The 25,308-nt window shown below is 38.2% G+C and overlaps 1 protein-coding gene and 1 long non-coding RNA gene across 11 annotated transcripts; one reads left to right on the top strand and one right to left on the bottom strand.

Moving 5' to 3' along the window:
* Window positions 1-1,699: 1,699 nt before the first annotated feature.
* Window positions 1,700-16,861, bottom strand: LOC148385509 (uncharacterized). 10 transcript variants are annotated; one of them, XR_015863378.1, is made up of 5 exons: window positions 16,146-16,604; window positions 14,969-15,026; window positions 12,676-12,748; window positions 6,470-6,613; window positions 1,700-1,975 (listed from the first exon to the last, which is right to left on the bottom strand). It is a non-coding gene; the product is annotated as an uncharacterized LOC148385509 (long non-coding RNA). The 10 variants fall into 10 exon arrangements; XR_015863380.1 differs by having other exon boundaries at window positions 14,969-15,513; window positions 16,146-16,349; XR_015863387.1 differs by lacking the exon at window positions 12,676-12,748 and having other exon boundaries at window positions 16,146-16,571.
* On the top strand, window positions 16,303-24,575 carry pax1a (paired box 1a). The gene is made up of 5 exons (XM_088400265.1): window positions 16,303-16,588; window positions 17,005-17,637; window positions 18,221-18,354; window positions 18,492-18,705; window positions 19,265-24,575. The coding sequence occupies exons 1-5, from the start codon at window positions 16,585-16,587 to the stop codon at window positions 19,357-19,359; spliced, it is 1,080 nt and encodes a 359-aa protein (XP_088256391.1). The 5' UTR covers window positions 16,303-16,584; the 3' UTR covers window positions 19,360-24,575.
* The last annotated feature ends 733 nt before the right edge of the window (window positions 24,576-25,308 follow it).

Here is a 25,308-nt window from a genome sequence, read left to right as displayed (position 1 = left end):
CCAGCTGTCCTAATGGCCCATTATTCAAATAAAAGGGGGAAACACTGTGGGGTTGGTGACCTCCTCCGTGCGCCGGGGCCCTCCATCCAGGCACACCTGCTGAGACAAGGTAACGTTTATCAGTGACACCTTCACAGGACCGAAACAAAATGGCAGGCAGGGTCAGCAGTAAGGAGCACGCCAGGCCTGGCATATTGCAAACATATCCATTTGCTACAGCCCAACTCTTGTGGTTGCCAGGCTACTGCCTAATATATGGTGACTGAGTGTGCGTCAGGAAAACAGAAGTAAGATGTTGACTTTGAGATAAGCACCTCTTCAAATTAAACAGCGCCATCGCATTGCATTCAAAATAACATTTCCAAAGGTCAACTTTAAATGATACCCATTTGGCATAAAAAAAAAAAAAAAAGTGTTCTTCAACTCACTAGATCCTCAAATTTGCATAGCAGTTGCTTTAGTTAGCGGCATTTCATCATTTATGTTTTAATTACATCGAATGGAGGGGATAATATCACAGCACGGGAGTTTTGTAGTGTGTGTGCCCTTGTCATCTGAACACTCGGATGTCTCCTTATTAAAGTACACAAAAAGCTAATTATGTCCTGCTCTGACTAAACATTGCCATGGTGGTGCACTAGAGAATCACCGCTGAATTGGACACAGGAGAGGGAGCTCTTATGATGAATGTGCTTGCGCTCTCGCACACGGCCAGGCTAGCGGTTGCGTGCATGTCAACTCGCTCTCTCCCATGCTCATCTCCCGTGTCAAAGGTCAGCAAAATTGTTTTGCCGACACTGATTGCCGCATCAAGAAGACTTCACCACCATTTTCACTGCTGAGTGAGTGTACAGGAAAGGCAGACACTCTATTTAAGAGCGCTGCCTGAAAACGTGCATCATTTGATAAGTAGATAGATGGTAAGCAGGTTGGAGGAGATACGGAAGGCTAGCTAGACAGATAAGGTAGGTTTAATGGCATGGTACAAAAGGTAACATTTTGCTCAATCATCAAGAAGACTGATGCTTGATGAAAGGACCTGACTCAACCTCCCAAACAACTTTAAGGACCTTGATTTGTACAATAGGCCATAGTTGTTCTCAAAGTACCAACCTCAAATTGTCGCTGCAAGTATACAGCCAAAATGTATAGTTTTGTGGAGAAATTAAAATACAGAGATACCAAACGTATAGATTTGAGTCAAAGTGTTCTGATTCGTGTAGTCTGTAGTCTTTTCTATCAATAATTTACATGTTGTTGTCACGGCAGTACACGGTACCTTGTGAGCTCAGTGATGGGAGAAAAAAAAAGAAAGCTAGTTAGTTTCTCACACGAAGCGGCACCATCACCTGGCAAGGCCAAACAGGCTGAATAGAGGTGCTGATGTCATTGGCGAGATGGTATTGATTGACCAGAGGCCACCAAAGGCCAACGCAATTAAGGGAAAGAAAACATACAGCATTACAGACTGTGTAAATAAAGAGACACTGCAGTAGGGCCACACAAAGGCCAGTCTAGGGCCATTCAGATGGCCCTTGTTCACCGTTGCCTGAGGTCTTGGACGAGAAATAAGGTTCTGGGTGGGAGGCCTGAGTATGGAGGGTTTAACACGCCTAAATAACAACTTGGGAAATACAATGTGTATTGTTTCTGCGTGTTTTATGCCCCCCATTCATAAAAAAAAAAACAGCACTGACACGGTAATAAATCTTTTTAATATGATGAAAATGTCTATAATGAATGTAGGTTATTATTCCTTAAATGGACAGAAATGATGTTTGTGGGTTTATGCTTTAGATATTAAGGTGGCAGAGAAAAAGACCGCATTGTTTTCCTTCATCCTTTTCCCATGATGGGTGGGAGGCGGAGGGATGAGGTCATTGAGTGTTGCCAGGCTGTGTATGGGAGGTCGAAGCTCAGCCTTCTCTGTGTCCGGAACTATCAGGCAATCACGGATGAGCTACATCTTGAGGATCTGTTGAGAGATACAAAACTGTGGTGTTGGAAGCCTCTCATGCGGTACGACTCTTACCACATCTCTCAGTATCTCACAAATTCATTGTAATGTATTTTGTGACACCACAGTAAAAAGTATTTTGTACACATTTTGACACAATGCACTGAAAGAAGTCCATGCAATGTCAAAACCTTTTGAGTCAAACGATATCAGTTTGCAAAGTAAGGCATTGAAAGATTAGTGAAGAATAAACTCACTCGCCCTTACCAGTCAACCATTTTCGTAGCAATGGTGTTAGCATGAACCTAAGTGGTGCTTTAAGCAATATGGCTTGATAAGTGTGAGGTCTATGTCAATCCGTGTTAAAGTACGTGCTCATACAGAACAACGGGCTGCTCAAGCCCTTTTTTTTGATGTAGCTCTCCTAAACAGACATCGGGGTCACTTATTCTGATGGGCTTCATCTCACCATCCTCTGACCCTTCTCTAGCTATATAAAAGCAAAAACGATAGTCTCGGTTTCGTGTGCGCTCCAGGCATCGACGTGACCCTCTGATAATTTGCCTCCCTCTCCATGCACTCGTCACCGTTAAATGAAGGCCGTATTGTCTCTCCTCATTTACATTTCCTCATCAGTGATGCACTTTTATTATTCTAATTTAGGCTTGAAAACTGGGATGGATGCGGGGATGGCTGAGGGTGCTGCCCTTGCACTCCAAGCACATCACCCTGGAGAACAAAAAGGAGGTGCGGAGCTCTCAAGTGCTCCATATACAGTATGTCTGTCTTACAAGCCACCTGAGGATCTATTGTTTTCCAATGACTGCAAATGCAAAATTGTGATTTAAAAGTGTTCTTTAAATTGCATATATTGCACTTGGCAAAAGTCAATGTACATTACATAATGTAGAATGAAAACAAAACTAAACAAGTGTGACCTACCCTTACACCAAATTTTATTTGTTGCAGAAACAGAATTTTTTTTTACCAAAAATTTAGACACCCCAAACAGTGTCTGTTTTAACTAGTTTGCCATGTCATTATAAAAGTCTGTAAACATTTATAAAGCATCAAAAAGGTATATTTCTTAAACTATCAGAACTGCTGACCAACTTTTACAGCAAAATTTCATCTTGGCTACACATACAGCTTCCAGAAGTGTTTAGAAATTTTATTTTTCATCCAATTAGATTTCAGATATGAGTTGCTATGTTAGTGTAATCCGCCCAGGGCCTTCTGAATCAGGTGTGCTGGCCTAGCACACACATACTAACAATGACTGTTTGTTTTCAGAAACTTGGCGTTTACGAAATGGGTTAGAGCACAGGTGTCAAACTCAAGGCCCGGGGGCCAGATACGGCCCGCCACATCATTTTATGTGGCCCGCGAAGACAAATTGTGCATCAAATTTGTGTGTCATTACTAGAATTGCAAATTGTCTTCACTTTTGATAATATCTTTTTTTTAAATATTTGACCAGTTTTTACTCGTCTGATTTGAAAACAAGTTATTTGTCAGTTTGTTTTGTCGCTTTTACTGTATATAATATGAGGTGCTCATCCATTTATTTGGGTTGACAGTCATAATGGCCTTCCGAAAGAAGCTATGACTACAATACAGCCCGTGAAAAAAATGAGTTTGACACCCGTGGGTTAGAGTGACGTCAGCAAGTCAACTTCTTCTGACTGGTTGATCACTGCACAGTACACAGTTAGTAAACCAGCTAGCCTTAATGATATTCATACCATTCATCCATATTTTGTTTATTATATTCGTAATTATGAATTTATATTTATTTGCAGATGTAATTGCAATACATGGATTTACCATATTTCTAATTTCATTCTTGAACTACCCCCCCACAAAAAAATATTCAAAGCATGCAGTTAGAGCCAAAGCAATTGATCCATTAACCCTACGGCATTGCAAGAACCTGCCTCTCAATATCTCAAACAGAATGTCAGCCTATAGCCTCGTTTGCTAACGATCACGTTTCCTTAACAACTCCACAAGATCTCTTAAACCTTCAACAATATAACAAAAAAAAAGGCCAAAGGGTGCAATAGGTGTAAAGCTGCAATTGCATCCAAACATGTATAAATATAAATGATACTGGAGGCTTGTGGTAGAACAGATTCTGCAGACAAAAGACAGGGCTGTTAGTACGAAAATGGTTTTCAATGGTTTGAGTTGGCTGAGAAATTTACTGGAGATCTCAAATGAGGTTCTGCATCGTGGTTTTTCAAGTGTGCAAATAATAATTATAATAATTCCCAAATTAGCTCAGACTGGAAGGTAATGAAAATGAGTGGACAAAAAAGACCAAATGAAAGGAAATGCATTGTCAGCAAGTATAACAAGCCAGGTTTCAATTCAAAAAAAGGTCTAGCACTTCAATAGTGGCTCACCAGGCAGCCATCTTTCTACAATAAATATATTTTTAATTTGTGCTCTTTTATTAACCAGCAAAATCACTTGAAAATGAATAGCACATTATCAAGTCTTCTAGTGCCTCTTACTATTCTTTATCATGAGTTTGTATCACTGTGCAATTCATCTCCAGCAATTCTTCACACTAAATATGTTTTATATGAGGCTTCATTTATCATGGCCTGTCAGCTCTTAGCCGTATCATTACTCAGTCTAGAGTTATAAATTGGAATCATTAAACGGTTTTTCATATAATCTGATGCAATAACTGCTCACCCTTTATTGGCTGGTGAAAAGAAAATAGTAAATACAATTGTCTGTCAAGATCTTTGGAGATTGCCGTCTCTCTCGGGCTGGAATGAAATTAGGCCGGGCGCGGAGACAGGATCAATGTCAGCACATTTGTTCGACTTTCATGGTGGAGGGGACCGGGTGGAGCGGATGAAGGATGGGAAGAAAAGGGAGCCGATACCCATGAACCCCATGAGCAATGTGAACCTTTCTGTCAATGATATATATATTTTTTATAGTGTCACATTAATCAGAAGTGTCTTTTCAACTATTTGCTGCAGCTCTGTGCAGATGTGTAATGGTGATATGATCCCTACTGAGGTAAAGTCAGATAAAAAGACTTGCTGGAGGAGGTATTAAAGCAAAACGTGTGTTTCTTTTTTGTAAAATCACAATCCTATCGGACACTTAATTTGATAAGACAATTAAGAATATGCAGTTAGAAAATCATCCTTATAGGTTGAATGATGCAACAATACTTTTCAAGGAAAACTCTCTGGGCTGTGTAAAAACTGCAGTTTTTTTCTTTTACAAATCTTATATAAACACCTCATGAGCTGACGCAGGTATATCAAATGTATACCAGTCATAGTGTATTATATTATTCAAACTATAGGCAAAAATATCAGTACTCCTTACATTACTGTCAATCACTATTTAAAAACAACAAATTGCAAATGGCTACCGCATATAAAAGAATGACACGCATTGTTTATGTTTTGTGTTGCTCATTTAACGCAAAAAAAATAAATCTTTGTTGTTAATAGGAATTAGCTTGGACAAAAAAGTCATTCACACAACAAACTGTGTAAAAAGGTAAACACTGCCTAACTTAAGGGCAAGAACAATATTAAAAGTAAAGAGTAATATTGATAAACGATCCAAAAATGTCTGCAGTGTTCTTCATTCTGCATGATCCGAACAAATTGATTGTGGGAACGTGTCCTCTGAACACATTGGTATAGACTGACACCTGGTGGCCTATTTTAAAGTTCATCTAGCGCAGGAAAAAAATACCAGATGATGGCACATGAGGACATTTAGTTCTGCAAGCCTATACTGCCATCTGCTGGGTGTTCTTTGTATGTTTCAGGTAGGCAAATAGCAGTTTTTTGCCTTAAAATTCAAAGTATGATTTATTTATGGCAACATTGTGTTCGCACAACAACAAAAAACAGGATATCCGGTCCAATTCAATTTACTGAGTTTTTTTTTTTTAACTTTTACCTTTAATTGGCTCAATACAAGGTTATGTACTAAATTCTTGTTTCTTTGTCGTAAAGTCCAACTTTCAACCATTTTCAGTTGTGTTAAAATAGTCAAGCATTTGTTAGAGAGGACTGTCATGCGCCCAAGAATGTTTTCATTCAGATTTTGTGATCACGTCCAAGTTTAACATTTGCCCAATGACCCCCAGTATACAGGTTATGATTATTTATTTACCAACGGCCCATATTTCCACCTGCAGACTGAACATGTTTACATATAAATGTCTCCAAAAGAGAGTTTGCTTGGTTACCCACTTTGTTCTGGTAGTCAGGCTGCAGAATTCACGTATGCACCCGCTTATTGTTTTGACACTAAAATAAAGAATAGTTCAATATTGTTATGTCCCTGTAGATGTCAAGAGGCTGGGAAGTATTAAAATTGAAAAACAATGCTTACACTTAAAACCGTAACGTCCAAATTGAAACGAAAATATTTTAAAATTCCTGTACAAATTAATAAATCATCCAGTGTCTGAAGTAAGAAATCCTCAGTTCATTTCTTAATGATGATGGCATGACTTGCAAACTACGTGTTCTCAATCACCCGTGACCTCTCGCCTTGTCAGGCAGGCTGATTCTGCAGACTTGTCATCACTTTGCACCATCTTGTTGATGCTATCACAGTGTCAGCATTCTCGCTGCTGAGAACTTGATATGACCCACAGGGCTGAAAGATGAAGAACAAAACAATGATCTGTTGGTCCATATCCAGAAAATCAATGCTAAATTCCAACAAAAAGTGAGATGTCCCTTTTTTTTTTTAAAGTATGTCACATTAGGTACTGCTCATTTTAATAAAACATGGTAGTAAATTTAAAAAGAAGTCAGTCCGAGCATTTTTGTGGTGGGGGGTGGTGGTGGCTGGTTATCGTCTCCAATCTTGAAGCCAGCTGGATGTGTGAGTACAGAAAAGAAAAGAAAACTATTAACAGTAGCCCATCAAACCTGTCTTCCAGGACTTGCTAGTACTTGTTTGGGTTCAAGTTCAGTAAAGGAGAAAGGGGCAAGTGCGGCTTAGTATGAGTCATTCAAGGCAAGTAGACAGTCACACATCCATTCTAACCTTTATATCCAAAGAATTCTTTTTCGTCTATTTCAATATTTTCAATTAGACATTTTACAACAGGTATTACCGAACTTTTTGAAACTGAGCACTACTTCTGAAATGATACTGTCAATGTGAAGACACTGAAAACTATTTCTTATAAACGTCAATGTGAAGACACTGAAAACTATTTCTTATAAACGTGTATCAACAATGTTTTAACGTGGTAAAAACAGATAAATATCAATATGCAATACTTTGTCTAAATATGCGCTAGTGTTCACATATTCACAATATTCCTAGGAAATCATGATGTGCTCTCATAGGTGAGTTATCTTTACAACAGGCCTGTGTGGTATGAATAAATATAGCCACAATTATATTGTTATGTGCTAACTTAGCATGGTACTGTGGTGACACTGGACCTGATTGATGAGCATTATTCAAATCATAAACATTCAACATTGATGAAATCATACCAATGTAGATCAAATTTTGAAAAAAATTCTCAAAATATTAATATAAACTTCACGCAAATGAAATTTTGGGATGAGACACGTTACAATTTTATTTTGATCCCCCTATACTTACACAACAGTCAAAAATGAATTCTGAATGTTTCCTAGCTAGATTAAGGATACAAAGACATTTGCAAAACGAAAAACTGCGGCTTGGTTGTCATAGACACCACAATAACATGAACTCAAAACACAGAGAGCTCAGTTATGTTGAAAGAAAAAGAAAACGAAGCATTCAGAAAACAAGACAGTGCCAATTTGTTAATCTGACATGTTGAGGGGCTTTTAATGTGAAATGCATACTTGAACACTCCTGTCACATTTGCTGCAAATCATTGCAAGTTCGAGAGAATCAGATTACAGTGCACATGATCTTTGACACCAAGATGAGCTCCTAAAAAAAAAGTAATAATAATAATAAAAAGGAAGTGTATGGTTCTGTGTGGCCCCCCAAATAGCACTGCCCCCCTTCATCATTTACTCATTGCTCATATTGACGCTGAGGTAATGAATTTAAAATATATTTAAAAAATAATAACGATGAAAAAAACATACCCTCTATTTACCCTCTCCTTGACATTTTATTATACTTCAAGCATTGAAGGAAGTTGTCAGGACCCATATTTACCTGTAGACTTGATATGGGCCTGCAGGGAAATCAGTCAATGGCATTGAAAATTTTTTTCTTCGGAAAAATAATATCACAATGGCTTATCTTTAATTATGATCGCAACACTCACAAAGAACATGGGTTCTCAGTCTTACGAGTAAATCATAATAAATCATGTGTTCTTGGCACCTTTTAGTTGAAAGGAGGAATTATGTAGTTCCTGGCATCTTTTCATGAACTAAATTCCAACACCACAGTTCTTGGCAATACATTTTGTACGTGGCTTTGTTCATACATACAATGGCCACTAGAGAGCGTTTGCTACCTAATCTTCTTCAATGTATCAGGTTCCTGAATTTGGTCACAATACAGCAGGTAGAATTTATGCAACCGGTCGCAGCCAATATTGATTATTAAGGATAATGAAAGAAGAACTCAATCACTTTGATTATCTGGTTATTATATTCAACATCAGGTTTTTCACAAAACCAAAACAACTGCAATGTACAAATATTGATATGGCTGACAGTAGGTGGTAATGGTTAAAGTAAAATACAATAAAAATTGGAAAAATAGAATAAAATAAGGAAGAATAACTTTCAGTAATACATGTTTTAATTCAAATATGGCATTTTGTGATGATGTGCTTTCAGATAAAATATGATCAAAATACATTTCACGTGAAATACCTACATGGAAAAAAATATACATTAAAAATGAAATTTATAACCACAATTTATTCAATAGATTACTATTATTATTATTTTTATATTATTACTATTATTATTATATCTATCATATTTATTTATTTTTTTAAGCTGATTGATTTTTCCCCTTTTTTCTAGCACATCAGATTTTTGAGCTATTTTCATTTTTTGTTTTTAGGTTTGACCAATAAAAGCTTTCACAATACAGTTTTTACAATACATCGAAATTTAACTATGACGTTTCAGAAATAAAATTCCACCTGTTGCTAATCCTAACTCTAAATTCATAAATAAAATGAAATATATTTCCATATAACATAATATCCATCCATCCATTTTCAACTTATTCTATTCACATCATTTTTTTTAATAATATGAAGATGATTTTTACTTTGGCTCAATAAGTGGTGAAACATAAAATTTTTGAGTCATTCATTTAAAGCTTTCTATTCAACCTTAGTTCACTTCCCCTCTTCTCTTCTGTCATTTGTGATGGCGAACAATGTTTTTCATTTCACCGTGCTTCTTCCTTGTGCATTGATTTAAATGAGCAACAGTCTCTGTGAAAACAATAGACAATGGACGTCAATTAATACTATATAGGTGATGGCCGCACGAACGAAGGAAGCTGTCACCCTTGGGAGGTGGTGGGGGGTGGACTCGCCTCCTTGGAAAAACGGGGGAGCATTGAGGGGCTTTTTCTTGGCCTACAAGTCCGGACTTGGTTGCAGACCTGTCTGTCCTAACTCAGTGCAAACATGTCAGACATTTCACCACCAGGATGAGTGAGCTCAGCTCCCCCTATAGAAAAGTGAACTGATCTTTACCTCGCACTGACTGTCAGCTTGAAATGCTCCCAACATATCAAATGTAGCCAAGCTGCTTCATTAGTTTTTAAAAGGCATGAACTTATTCTTGCTAAACGCCGGCATGCCGATGAGAGAAACGAGGGATTCCTGAAATATGCGCTAACCGTAAAATAAATAGTAATTTTTCACGAGTTGAAAGACAACGTCTCCACATTTGACCAAAAAATAACCATGTGGGCTGAGGTTCTGACATTAGGCACCTACACATGTGCGCTTAAAGGTCCATTTACAGGTGTGGCTCTGTTGAATGTGGACAGCATTACAATTCACAGAGGACGGAGATAGAGTTAATTAAACCATCAGCGGCAGGACAAACAAGTGTCCATTATGCGGACGCTGGACTCCGGTTATACAGCTTTCAGCAGAATACCTCCATGACAGGTGACCACAGGCAAGGAATACAGAGTGTGTGTGATTCAGGACGTCCTGAAAGCACGGCTATTGCGGGAATATACACAGGACACCCAAAACAAACCCACTTCTCGCCCTAACTGGCAAGCACACAAGGGTAGAAATAAGGGAGCGTATTTATGAGCATGTGGTTCAGTGAGGTCATAGTACAAGGCCAGATCTCTGTGGGCCACCAGGAGAGAAGTCATGATGACTATTATTTCGTTTTGAGACTTAGGAAATACCAATACTGGAAGTGGAAATTATGAAGAAAAAAAAAATCCTGCAGTTGGTCTCAGATGAATTTTTGTCTTTGTTTTGGGTCATCGTAAATAGTGTTTGGTGGCTCAAGTTCTTCCTCACCAGCCACATCCAAGCCTGCTTTTATGGATGTTGCTTTGTGTCTTGTGCCACTGTCAACTTTGTCCAGAAAACCATCCTGCCACCAAGTTGGAAGCAAAAACACTTGTCTCGTTATGCTGCAGAAAGATTCATTTGAGATGCCTTCACATCCAGATCCTGCTCACTTGATTCCTGGGTGACCTCCACTGGCCCTGACTCCAAGATCAACATTGACAAATACATGACTTGAAAAAGTAGAAAGTCTAAAACGGACTATAAGAGAGCAGGACTGAGTTAATTCAGTTTTGATGAAAAAAGACATGATATTTGGCAACCAAGGTCTGCGCGCACACAAACACACAGTTCCCCTGTGTTGTGACTTTAATTTTGGTTCTGTGAGGAGGTCTCACTGAATGATAAAGGGCCTGGTTTTGGGAAGAAGACACCCGGTTTTCATAAGGCTATTAATCTTAAAAGCAGCAGCTGTCAGAGCAAATACATTACCCCTATTCCTGACATAAAGAAGATTTTTCCAAGTCCTTGATTTCTGGTTTGGCGGAAAACAATATCACACTGCCTCTGATAGAAGGCCTTGAATAGCCCTTTCCAGATTCTCCATAATGGATTCAGGATTCTTAAAGGCATAGTCTTGTAGCAATTCATGACACACAATTTGCATTTTCAGTTTAAAGTGGATAAATGAAGGCAAGCCTGTTATTAGATGTGTCAAAGCTGCATTTGAGTCGTGAAACCGAAGATGGAGAAAGATTTCACCTGAAGGACGGCACAATGCGTAAATAAGGAAAAAGCTACGGAGCTGAAAGTCAAAAGTTAATGTTAAACATCAGAGCAGACGTGAAATGAAGATTGTGTACAAGGCTTATGTCAACAACCATGTGTGACCCACAATTTTTAAGTCTGGGGCTGATATCCAAGCAGAACACGCATGAATCAGCAGCAGCTGTAGATGAAGTCTGAAGTGCTCCCAAAGTAATTAGGTTCCTCCACTAATTGGTAACAGACCAGCAAAGTTGCACAAGCTAACAACAGACAACTATAGACGGACTCAAATGTGCACATAACTATTACAAACTTTCGACTTCAACCAGCTGAAGACAATGTTTCCCACCGTGCATTCACCATCTTTTTTTTATTATAACCTGTACAATTCCCTCTAAAGTTCTTCAACGAAACAATCTGGTTTCGATAACAACATCAAAAACAGTTTATAAAGATAAGATTGTTATTTTGTTCAATACAAATCAATCTATGTTGCGATAACTGCATTAGTGGTTCTCATTTGAGTAAGTCACAACAATTTGAACAGTTCAATTAAATTCTGTTGAGAACATAGGATGGATTGCTAACTGCAGTTTGAAAATCAGGTTTGGGCGTTTTTCGTTTGCCATGTTTAGACAAGAGGCTTGAGCTGGGAAAAAAAAAGAGCAAGTGCCATTATCTTGATTCACCATGTAGCTGCTCGACCCACCCAAAACCACCCTTCCATAGAACCATAGTTTGCAAAAAAGAAATATCCAACGAACTTCAACATCAGTTTGATTGCTGACGTCAATATGAATGAGGAAACAATGGACTGAAATAGCATTAAATAGCTTGGAATATAAAATTAAAATAAACATCGCACAACACTGAATGGTAAACAATTAAGTTATAATAGACACTGTACAACACCACACATACTGTGTCAGATCTCTGAAGTAGCATTGACATTATTGTTATTGTCAACATTTTATTATTTTCCAACATGGCTCTTGCATGAGAAGCACTGTGCACTCGTATTAATGATATTAAATATAGAAGTACTTTCAAAGTGCTATATGTAGGCCTTCAAGACATTTGCAGATTAATGATCACTATATTCAATTAATGAATGTTATGAAAGTAATACAGCTTATTTCAAAATGCCAGAAAATTATTATCCTTTTGTTGCATGGTATTCTAGCTACTGACACCTTTGTGTTTTAGCAAAAGTTACTACCGACGCTCATCTTGTGGTGGAAAAAAAAATTCAATTTTGGACTAAAATAGAATTTTTAAATCAAATCCTCATGAAGTTATTTTTCCGTATCTTGGCTGCTATCTTTGTTTTCTGAAAACAAACACATACACTGTTCTGGACCAACTGTGACAATTACTGCCCTGACCTGATTGTAACGTATTGTGGTAGTGCAAGTTCTCCTTTATCTGTTTAGGATAACACATCTAAAAACAAATGGGGACACCACACCTGTTCTTCCTGCAGTTTTGCAGTGCAAGTTAACATCACTTTTGGGGCCATGAGGAAGCACAGCATGTGAATGCTAAGAAGCAACAGAAATGAAAAAAATATATTAAAAAAATGAAAGTAATAAATAAATAGCATTGTGATAGTACATTACCAATTAAATCAAAGTCAGATTTGTCTCTAAAGTGCCAAAGTAGCAAATGTTATGTAACACAAATAACCAATAAAGAAGAACGATTGGAGGCTAAACAGGATAAAACTGCTTTTGAGTTGGTTTAGTGGCACAAGAGGAAAGGTGAATAAAATATGATGTGGCATTAACAGGAAACACTCTTGCCTCCAAGTAAATTGTGTTCAGGTAGAAGAGCAAATAAAAAAGAAAGTGTAAACATCTCCTACTTAACTATGACTTAATTCTTTCCTGTATAAATGACAAAAGTCCCAGATTGTGTAAACAGAACGTAATGTAACAATTAGACGTAAATGCTGAGAACATATGAAGACATATGAGACGTGTTTATTGAAGGTCACAAGCAATTACCCAGCGTGGTAAAAGCTGGCATGTCTCACATGGCACCGCTGCACGCCCTCATTAGGCGTGTTCGACAGCCCAGAGTGGTGCTTGGGCCTATAAAAGAAGTCAGCTTGCTGTCCCCCAGCCTCCATTTTAGCAAAAACTCAAAAGCAGATATCATCACCTTGAATACATGACGGTTAAACTGAAGTAAGGGGGGGCTGCATTGCAGTAAATTGGTTGGGCTTACTCCGAAATATGAGCAAGGCTACGTTCTGAAATGTTCTGTTGTTCATATTTAAACAATTAAATTCTGAGGCAAATCTGATTTGAAAAGTCAGTGTTTTAATGTATATAAAGCACATCGTCCAGGTAATATTTCTAGCTCACTGGGAGGGGGGGGGGGGGGGGGGGATATCACTCACATACACAAAATAAAATATAACTTAATGGGTATTTAAAGACGAAATACATTCAAGAAAGGAATCCTTGGATGACACACTAAACCAACACCAATATTTACTGAGGGGGTTTGGGAGGGAAGGGTGGGGGAATTATTGCACCTTGCTGGTGTCAGGTGGTGACCAAGTTTGTTCAGCAAACACCTATTTTTTATTTATGTTTTATGTTTATTGATTATACACTCATAATATCCTCACATCAAAAACCCATTCATCCATCCATTTTCTATACCGCTTGTCTCCACGGGGGTCGCGGGACATCAAAAACCAAAAATTAAAACATTTTGTGAAACTTTTAATTACTATTAACTTATCTAGAATCTCGCTCTACATTTTTTTTAACAAAAGGGAGCCGTTTAATTAAATGATCAGTAATGTTGCTGCCCTCTTTTTTCATTAAAACGCTACAAAATACGATCTATCCATTTTCTGAACCGGTTCCATTCTAATGTTTTTAATTCGGTTTTGTTGAATAAGTAAAGTGACATTCACGCGGTTTCCATTTTGCGGTCGACGTTAAAAAAAATATATTTTGGTGGTTGTGAAAAAAGGACTTTTCTTTCGTTTTATGTGAGATTTCTTTTAGCACAACATCATTCAACATAAAAGGAAATTGTTCAAGTGTTTTGGGCGAAAGGTATTGGTGCAGTGTTCAATAACTATTATTTAAACTGCCAAGCGGAACCGGTCTTTATTTAATTTAGTTTCGGATATTATATTTAGATTTGCGGCTTGTATTTCAAAAGTTCATGTATGTACAGTCATCAAAGTGAATGTATTCACATGCACGATAAGTGGTAAATGTAATGTCGCTAAATAAAAATTCCCATCTGCTTATTTATGTCACCGTACATGTTTTATTCAAATTTGAAATCATTAAAACCATGCAAGGCCACGCACATCATTAAAACCAAAATTGCGCCATCACGCCAGATGATAACGTGTTTTTTCATCTAAACACCTATTTAAAAATATTAATTCATGAAATAAAACACCTAGTAAACAATAAACATTTAGGCAACATTTTACATTATTAAAATATAGAATTTGAAGATCATTTTGCTTATGATAATATAAAAAAAAACAATTCTGATGGAAATACTGCCTTTTGAACATTGTGACAAGAATAATTAATAATAGAATATATTTTCAAAATTCGGTAGTTTAATTATATTTTTATTCATAATAAATATAAAGATGTATTTTTATAATGAAAAAAAATACGCTCGCACTCTCGCTTGAACTATGTATATATTATAGCTCAATACATGTTTACAATAAAATCATTATAATTTTTTAAACATGTAAACGGCGTACCGACCTTAACACAGCCAGAAAGCAAACATATGCAATTCTTCTGATGTCCAGCTGGAGGAGTCCTGCATGACAACGAGATTAACACACACGACTTCAGATGACTTGCACTTAATTTTGGGAGCAATTCCAAAGATACAGCGTGTGTTCTCTTGCGTGTCTCGTGACACAAACAATAGTGCATAAGCATAACGGGATTCCATGTGCTCCAGTGACGACGACGCGACGACGACGATGATGGTGGTGGTGGTGGCGGTGCTTAGTGCTTGGAGGTATGGAGGGGGTTAGGGTGCTCCACCTTGTTACCTTGAGGTCGACTGTAAGGTTTTACAAGACCCATTTTGCGAGCATATAACCGTTTCCCTAGCGTGGACGGTCTGCAAACATGCTGTGATAATGCACGTCTGTGGAATCCGCTCTGACAACCCCTAGTCTGGAAAAGTGGGAAATGTATAGCGTTATCGATTACACGAGGCCACTCGGGTTTGTTGCTGTGGCTCTTTCCTATTGTAAAACTCTGCAGCCCCAAGCCTCAGCATGTCGACTTATTATCTGGGGAGCAAAGCAAAATAAATAAATAAATAAATTCATACATACATACATACATACATACATACATACATACATACATACATACATACATACATACATACAAAAAATAAAATAAATAAATAAATGTCTTCCAAAACGCTTCATCCTCACGAGTGTCATATGAATGAATGAATTGATTAATGAATGAATGAACGATAAAATAAATAAATACATAAATAAAATTATTGAGTTATAACTGATCAGCAATATCATGAAAACATCCAATGAATAGTTGCACATACATGTCCAAGTTGTCAATCTGTTTCATGTATCTACATTTTTAATTGCATGCCAATTGCAACACAAAATGGAAACAATATGCATCAATGTATTGATATTATCTCAATCGTATTATGGCTTACATACGTATAATGTATACTTTCGACAAGCATTGTTGATACATTCTTTTCCGTTTTAGCTTTTAGACATTTGGTAGCACTTAAAAAAAGCTGCTTTACATGTCGAAATTGCAACTCCGACTTTTTTTGTCGTCGTTTTTGTTTTTCTTCAATACATTTGATGCACTCTGTAATTCCTGCGTATGCATATATAGTGTGTGTGTATATATATATATATATGATTGGAGTTCTTACCAGGAGGCTGCATGTTGGATGAAACGTTTCCCCTTTCTGCCACTTCCCCTATGCAAAATACTCCAGGAGGCTGCACAGCTCCAACCGGATGAGGTTTGTATTGGCTGACAGCTTTGCACAGCTTTGGGCAACCAATGAAACCGAAGCACAACCTCTGCGTAGAGCAGCTACGATTGACGTGGAGAGGACGCGTCAAATTAATTCCAGCAAAGTCCGGACTTCCCGGGATAACTTCAATTTGCTTTTATCGGATGAAGATCACCTTTGGCGGCCACCTTTATTGCATGCGTCTGAAAGGCGACAGAAGAACATCGCGTGCTGCAACTCAGGGACATTTAAGTGGACTATTTTTTTGTTCCACTTTATTGTGTGCGTTCACGCTGCCGCCATCTGAAGAGGGTTCGTGTACTTCCAAACATTACGGAACGTAAAGAGGCAAATGGGTAAGGCTGCATCTTATTTACTGTACGCTTGGTTGGTTTGAAGCTGATGGGAAGCGTGTCCGCGCTCACCACGCCTGCGTAAAAAGTCACAATTCCCCTCCAAACACTGCTCACCATGCGCGTAATATATGTGCATTTTTGTCGAGTTAAGAAAGCTGCAATTATGCCAGCACTGCTTAAAATGCATCGTCTTTATAATTGAAATGGGAAAAAAAATACGTTTTTTAAATTTATCTTCTATGATCTAGAGTGCCAATGCCAATATTTTATGAACACAATTTTTTAATGAACAAGACAGTTGGAGGTGCTTTAAAACATCCACTGCACTCGTTGCAAGCATTTTTATTGACACAAAAATAATCTGTGCAAGGCTATTCGAATGTTTTTTCTGAATTCCTTATGCGTTTGTGGTGCAGAGCAAACCTATGGAGAGGTGAACCAACTGGGCGGTGTGTTCGTAAATGGAAGACCCCTGCCCAACGCCATTCGGCTGAGAATCGTGGAGCTGGCCCAGTTGGGGATCAGACCCTGCGACATAAGCCGGCAGTTGCGCGTCTCGCATGGCTGCGTGAGCAAGATTCTGGCGCGGTACAACGAGACTGGCTCCATTTTACCGGGCGCAATCGGTGGGAGCAAACCTCGCGTCACGACGCCCAACGTGGTGAAAAACATCAGGGAATATAAACAGAACGACCCCGGGATCTTTGCGTGGGAGATCCGAGACAGACTCTTAGCAGACGGCGTGTGCGATAAGTACAACGTGCCCTCGGTGAGCTCCATCAGCAGGATTTTACGCAACAAGATCGGGAATCTGTCCCAGCCCAGCCAGTATGAGAGCGGCAAGCAAGCCTCGGCTCAGGCCGGCCTCCCTTACAACCCCATTTATCCTTACTCCTACCCCAACACCATGTCACCCGCTGCCACCAAGATGGGCTCCCCAGCTGGGGTGCCGGTGACGGCGGGACACTTGAGCATCTCCAGGGCCGGCTGGCCCTCTGCACACACCGTCAGCAACATCCTCGGGTTCCGAGCCTTCATGGACCCCGCAGGTGAGCGCAACACCTCCCGCGGTGCATTTTTTTTCTTTCTGCACAACCTGTTCGGCCGCAGGACAATGTGTCCATTAGGCCACTTTCAATGGGCCTTTTCACGCATGACGTGTGTGCAAACACCTTCCTCACCAGCTCGATCCATTCTAATCCCCCAACTGCTCGTTATAGACTTTTTCTCTTGACCTTTAAAGTCATTCGTGTTTTTTTACGCTTTCAAAATGGACATATTTGCGTTAACGAATGTTTGCGCGTTAAAATATTAAACAAATAATTCACTTAAATATATTTTGGACTACAAATAATGAATTAATCAAATGCAGTTTTATTTATTTATTGTAATCATTATTAACCATCATTTATTAATAGTACATAAAATTACCAGATTATATATATTTTTTGCTTACAGTAATAACGCTATACGTTTTTAGAATCTGTTTCCAGATTATACTAGATTAGATTTGTGATGCACGTCATGTACAGGATTAATGAAAAATCTTACCATTTAGGTTTTTTTTTTTTTTTGGAAAAATGTATTCTTACTTTTCCCCATTTTTTCTTTTTCTCCTTTTTTTGAAATCAGCCATTGCTGGGACGGAGGGATATCCAACCAAAATGGAGGAGTGGAGCAGCGTCAATCGAGCAGCTTTCCCTGCAGCTCACTCAGTCAACGGCATCGATAAATCAACCATTGATGCTGATATAAAATACGCACAGGTAGAAATGCATTTAATACAAACAGCATTTTTATGAATAATTTCTTGTCATATTTAGCCTATCTCTTGCAGAGGGGCTCCATTCAACTCCAATCCTATTACAGGCAATCCATTTTTTCTTCTGTGTATATTCCACAGCCGACCTCCACACTGTCCGGTTATGTCTCAGCGTGTGCATACTCCCCCACAAACCAGTATGGGGTGTACAGTAGCCCAGCGGGCGGCTACGTGGGGCCGGGTCACCACCACTGGCAGCCCCAGAGCCCGGCTTTGTCTCACCCGGGGAGCGGGATGAGCATGCACGCGGGGGAGATCCACTCTCCGATGGCCTTCAAGCACCACGCCCGAGAAGGTACATGAATAGTGGTGCCGTATTTAAATGAAAATACCACATGCTGCATAATGACTATTCCAGCCACCAAATCTTATAATGCTCAGCCACATGGCAATTCGCCAATCTAAATTAATGCCTCCATTGGCCATTTTTTTATGGTACAGCTGCATTCTTTTTTATCAATTTGTGCTTTCACAAACTATTATAATAATAATTAATCTCAGATTTGAATCACACCAGCAGAGAGCTATTCATTTAACACTATGATTATTGATATGATTATTGCTTGGGTTGTTGTAGAAAGGTGCTATATGTACTTGTATGCTATACTATCAGACATAAATAATAATATTTTAACTTATATAATTAATAAGCCTATACCTTTCTTACTGCATCAGTCAAAAATCAATAAAATTACAATTGACTGTATTTATCCTAAAGTGTATTTTACTTTGTAAAGCATATCACACCAAGAGCCCCTACAGGCCTCTTTGGTACATTAACCTACGGGATAAAAATGTGGATCTACAATAAATTAAACATATTCACAGTATCTACTTTATTTCTTTAATTTCAGGAGAAAGAAAACCTCCCAGTCCGCTGAGCAAGCAGCAGCAGCATGAAGACTTGAACAGTGTGCATGGACTCAGTCTCCCTACCTCATCATCATAACCGGGACTTTTACCAGCTTCCTAATCAGATTTAACTGAACTCATTTCAACTCCAGTAAGTCTGAACCCAAACAAACATGGGCTTCTCTTCATTTTGTGGATGCAGTAAAGCCAAAACAGGCTTTAATGGCCTTATGAATGTAAGCTTGCATGGATGGATGCATCGGTGCTCCGCAAAGTACAACTATTTTGTCATTAAAAAGAGAAAAAAAAGTTTTGCATGTCCAGATCATCATTGATAAGAAAAAAAAGCCGTTAAACGTGTTTTCATTCGTGCTTTCAACTCCATTCTGCAGTCAGGAAAAAATATTGAATATTTGCCAAAGCTTTAATTATAAATATATTTGAACAATTTCATTTTAACATTAAAGATAGTATTAAAAATATAAACGTTTTTTACACAGCTTATTATATGATCAATAAACATAAAGGGATACTCTCAAAAACTCTCAAAAAAGGAAGAGTCATGCTATTTGGAGCTGTAAAACATTTTCTGGCTGGAGCCTTGAATTATTTTTGGTGGGCTGTTTTTCATCAGGTCTTGCACTTCTCTGCTTCTAATGGCCTGCAGATCTTACCTAGGCCTAGTCTCAGAGTAGGGCCTAATTTGAGAGTTTCCTGGAATTATAATATTTGTTGGTTATTAAATGGGTGCTTAGCTGGAGGAGCACTCAGGTGTAACCACCCCACCTTTCCAGAGAGTTGTGTACAGTCTGGGCGCCTTCACTGATGTTATCTTACTGGTAATGAAGGCTGCCATGATGCAAATCTATGGGGTGATGGCGCAAGTTGTGTGTGGTTGCTGCAAGTACAGCAGATCTACTTCTACGAAGCCTCTCCAAGTTTCAGAAAATAAATTATAAGCATTTTCCTCATAACTCCTTCCTACTAAACTGCCATGTTTGCTCTGTGGTCTTCTCAGAAGTTTTTAATAGACTCCCTGACCAATTTATGAGGGCTTGTTGTCTGATGTCACTGCTAAGTTATGCACGTTTCTATATGCCAATGTCATTTGTAGTTAATAGAGTCTTCTCGGTGCCTTTGAAATGTTTTTGAAAAGGCTGAAAATATTTGATGGAAAGCAGCTTATGTCCCAAAAGCATTATTAGTGTGCACCGAGCAAAGTTATATAGGTACGGAAAACTAATGAGACAGAATTGTTGTTACTATAGTAAAAATGCTTCTGGAAAAAAAATCTAACTGAAATCTTACGTTAGAAAACTATAATTACTGAAAAATGTTTGTTGTCTTGGTCAATTAATATCGCATGTGAGCTTTCAGGTTTCATTAAATGTATTTAAATGTATTTATTTTGGTATGGAAGCAAGGTCAAATATTTATTTCAAAAATGTAATTTACTTTACATGATATTTAGTGACCTTTTTTAAAACTTTATAGTCAACAAATACTCCTAATAGTAAAATAGTAAAACTAAAACTCATAAAAGCCAAAGCAAAACAAAGCCAGTCAAAACAAATAAAAACTAACTATGATAAAAAATCCAAAATGATTAAAACATGACTCACTTTAACTGTCATCTGCTTGACTGCTACCAAACACCTTTACCTTAAAGCCACTATTGTACTTGTGACATTCAGTTGACCCTTACACCTGAACTGAGGTGTTGTCATTGTCTTCTGCAAACAAACATGCAAGATTGTGAATTAAAAGAGGACTGTGCGGTCAGGAAAGAATGTAGTTGGTCAAGTCATCATCAGTTTTGTCATCGTTCTTGTGAAATGAATCAGGGTGTTACATAAAGATGTTTCAGGTAATGCAGAAAGAAGCACTTTGGAAGTCATGAAGAGTCACCTTTGTTTTTTTTAATACATGAGCCAATGTATATATACTGCAGGATTTTTCAATTTATATTTGTACTATATATACAGTAAACAATCGGTGGCAGCTCAGTATAATAGTAGTTATGGTATGTCTGCCTCTCAGGTCCTCCTTGTGGAGTTTGCATCTTCTCCGAATGTGTAGGTTCTCTTCCTCGCATGTTCCAAAAAATTGGATATTGGGTTGACTGTCAACTTTAAATTATGTAGATGTCAATGTGAGTGTGAATTGTCATTCGTCGCGGTTTTCCCTGTAATTGACTGGCAACCAGTCAAGGCTGTACCTCTCCTCTGGTTTCAATTCAGCTGGGAGAGGCTCCAACTCTCACGTGACCCTAATGAGGACAAGACCTGCAAATGAATGGATAGATATACATTCAGTTACCTTCCAACAAACACGTTTAGAAAAAAACAACACTCATCAATCCTTGTTTCTTGTTCTATAACATAATCGTTTGGTGAAAATAAGAAGATGTATGACTATTTGTAAAAACAATGCTTTATGAAGCTACTGGTCTGTGTTCATCTTGAATTTATTTTTGATCCATAATTAATTATTGATTTACCAGACAATACTCATTATAGGAATATCATTTAGTGTGTGTGAGTGTGTGTGCGCGCGTGTGTGTGTGTGTGCGTGTGTGTGTGTTATTCAACAGAAACAACATCTATAAAGTGAAATGATCATGTAACTATTAGATATCAAATGACAAAACAATATTTCGAGTGTTTATATAATATTAGGTCATAACATTGTAAGCTGGTGCCACACAATATGAGCTCTGAATTATGAGGCTTCATTATTTAATCATATTTTCCCCCGCTTACTATTTGTATGAATAGTTCTGGTCAGGCCGCTCAAGGAAATGTCCCACTGTTCCAATTTTATGGCAGGTTGTAAGATTTGGGGGTCCTCCCTGTGCTGTGTTTTGTTGCCCCTGATTCCTTTCCTCCCATTTTTGCAGTAAAGCCCCACGAGACTCACAAAGTCCAAACATTAGCACGGCTGATGAGCATGCACATGCTCCCTGACTGAAGTCGTTCATGTTTTCCCGGATACCACTTGGGGTTCAGAAAACACTCCTTCATGGTGGCGGGGTTACTTCCTACGGGACCTATGATCATCAATCAGGGGCGCTTGTGATACCCCCCACTGTGTTCTCTGTGTTGGGTGGACAGCAGGTGGGCCGTTTGGATTGGTGTTTCCTCCTCTTTTCAGAGCACAGAAACATTGTGCCTCTGTAATATCGTGTACACCCTCACGTCAGTGCCAAAATAATTATCTCGATTATTCTGGACGTAAAATTGTGTCCGTCTGCACAATCTAGGGATTCAATATGGAAAAGCTGTATGAAAATGTCTCCCTTGACAAAGATTGGTCTAAATGGCATATTGACTTTATTGATTTTGAAAAAAGTATTGATTTAACAAACATTTAAATTGTAGTTTGCAGTAGTCTATAACTACACTGCATTACATTGTGTGTGTGTGTGTGCTTGCGTATGTGTGTGTGCATGTGCGTGCCTGAGTGCGTGCATGTATGTGCGTGAGCGAATGCATACGTGCTTGTGTGTTTTATAGATTTATTGATTTTATTATTTATATTTTACATTCTTTTAAGTATATATAGAGTGTCTGGTATAGAAAAGCAGACATATGTCTCCAAAAATGAAATGGAATGTGAGGGAAGAACAGAATTTAATGAAATCTGTAAATCTAAGCCAAATTGATGGAGGTATGATGAAATGTAACCTACCTAAGTTTTCAAAAGTAAACTGTTAGGAAAATCAGTTTTCAATATCTGAAAACTTAAAATTATTTATCATATCTTTGACTCATAAATTAAACCAAATTTAGTATGTCTGGAAAGAACACACTCTTGGGATTCTCATGACATAGATTTTAAATTATTTCCCTTTTCAGTGGAAAGATTCAGAGGAGTACAATCTTCCAGTTTTCATTCATTACAAGCTACTGGGACATCACATGGATTAAAAAAAAAAAAAAAAATCTTTAAAATTTTGTTGCCGTGGGTCCCAGTCGCTCAGAGTTGAGCTCTTCAAATCTTAACTCCAGTGTTCACCCCGAGTGTGCGTGGGTTTTCTGTGGGTCCTCCAGTTTCCTCCCACATTCCAAAAACATGTCTAATAGGTTCACTGAGCACCCTAAATTGCTCATAGGTATAAATGGTTGCTTGATTGGCGGCCATCTTCCAGCTCACCCGGATGAAGGCAAGCACTATAGAAAATTAAAAGATATCTTAAAACAAGCACAAGTTTAATCTTTGACCGTTTGAACGTTGGAGCTTCAATCTGTTGTTTGACCAAAGTCTGTAATTGGAAGGGATTTTAAAACTGACCGCACACAAATTCTCCGAGCAGCCATCAAAAGATGACAGGGGCTCTCCAAAAAAGCAAGTACGGACCTTCAAATCAAACTCAAATGATCCATGACATGTACCATACAGATCATTTAGTTAAAAAAATTCCACAATATAAAACTCACTGCGCTCTTTTACCGTAGAGGGTGTGGCAAACTTCTCTTGGCATTGTTTTAAGTTAAGCAGAGATCATCTCGGGACAGCTACGTCAGGTGAGATATATCTTGGAATAGAGAAAGAGTTGGCCTAGCATCTCAATGGCTTACAAAAACGACGTGTGTCAGCACTTCTCTCTCACGTCTAACGTTTCAAATAAATGGATTTACCATGGCGACAGTGCATGCAAACATGTCCGATAACAGTGTACGGTCTAGTCTTGTCAAGCAGAGTGTAATATTTGACAAGTTCACTTCTGCTCATTGTTGGCGGCTTCAAGTTGTGACAGACCGCGGGGAGGAATACGTTACATTAATACGTGCAGCTGCGAATAAGTTAACAAATTATTACCATCGCTATCCATGATGTCTTGTACAATGTATACATGACCAATGATGACGTTAGAAGTGATCAATATCTTTTGATTAATTTCTTGTACATTCAAGAAAATGTCTACTATGCAATCCATCTGCTGTTTACTTTTCTTTCTCTCTTTTTTTTTTCTCCCTCCGACTGACTATCCCCAACAATTCCGAGCAGGCAGTGTTACAGCTCTGGAGTCTGCAGGATGATAAATGTGTCTTCACCATGTTCCTACTTGCACCGCCAGCTCACCACATCGACCGGATGCTTGAGTGGGCCAAAACGGGCCGAGACGCGACATGATGACATTTGACTTTCCAAATGGAAACGTGTCATTTTACATTTGATCTCAAGAGGTTCCGGTTCTGTTTTTCATCTTTGGGAGACCCAGCAAAATAGTCATAAAATGAACAAACGCATTAGGCTGTAAAACTAACATGTATTGTAAATATTAAAGTCATTTAATCACAATCAAACGCAGCCCTTGTTTGGAGCATTTTTAGTTTGCACAACAAGAACCTATGCTGATATTATGTTTCTGCCAAAATGCCCATCTGTAACTTATTTAAAGTTTTCTGAAACAGTGTATTACTCCATGTTAGTGCTAGTAACTGGCTCAAATTCTTATTAAGTGTTAATAAGATGATGACGCCTCACAAATATGCAACTCAACTGTGTCTTACAATATAAGAAGTAAAGTCATGTGTGAAACACAGTTGAACTCAACAAATGAGTAAATTCTAGATATATTTCTGCTATGGAAAAGAAATTAATTCAATATTTGAATAGTATTTGGATTACAAGCACTAATGTGTGTCCATTAATATGTGATTAACAGGTGATATTTTTTTTATTCCCTTTTTCCCCACTATTTGGCTTTACATAACAGTCCATAAAGTATGTGTTGTTTAAAAGACACAAATAGTTCATCAATGAAAGTCAAAAGCAATGTGTCGCTGTTGACATTCTGATGTCAAATATATAAAATTAAAATTAAATCGGTCAAAACAGTCTCATTAATAAAATGAATATATTGTGACTTTCCCACGAACGGCATTTCAATCGAGCATAAAAAGAAGTTTCGAAATTTCATAATCAACCGAAAAGATGCTTGCCTAACCTGTTTTCGGTTCAATACTTCATGCACTCAACAGGATCAGCGAGGAATTGTATCACGATGTCGTGAGTTGAAGAGATAATGCAACAAAAGGTA

This window comes from Syngnathus floridae, chromosome 16, assembly GCF_059516105.1.
Source record: "Syngnathus floridae isolate MCC-2025c chromosome 16, RoL_Sflo_1.0, whole genome shotgun sequence".
NCBI lineage: Eukaryota > Metazoa > Chordata > Actinopteri > Syngnathiformes > Syngnathidae > Syngnathus > Syngnathus floridae.
This window is presented reverse-complemented; position numbering and strand designations above follow the sequence as displayed.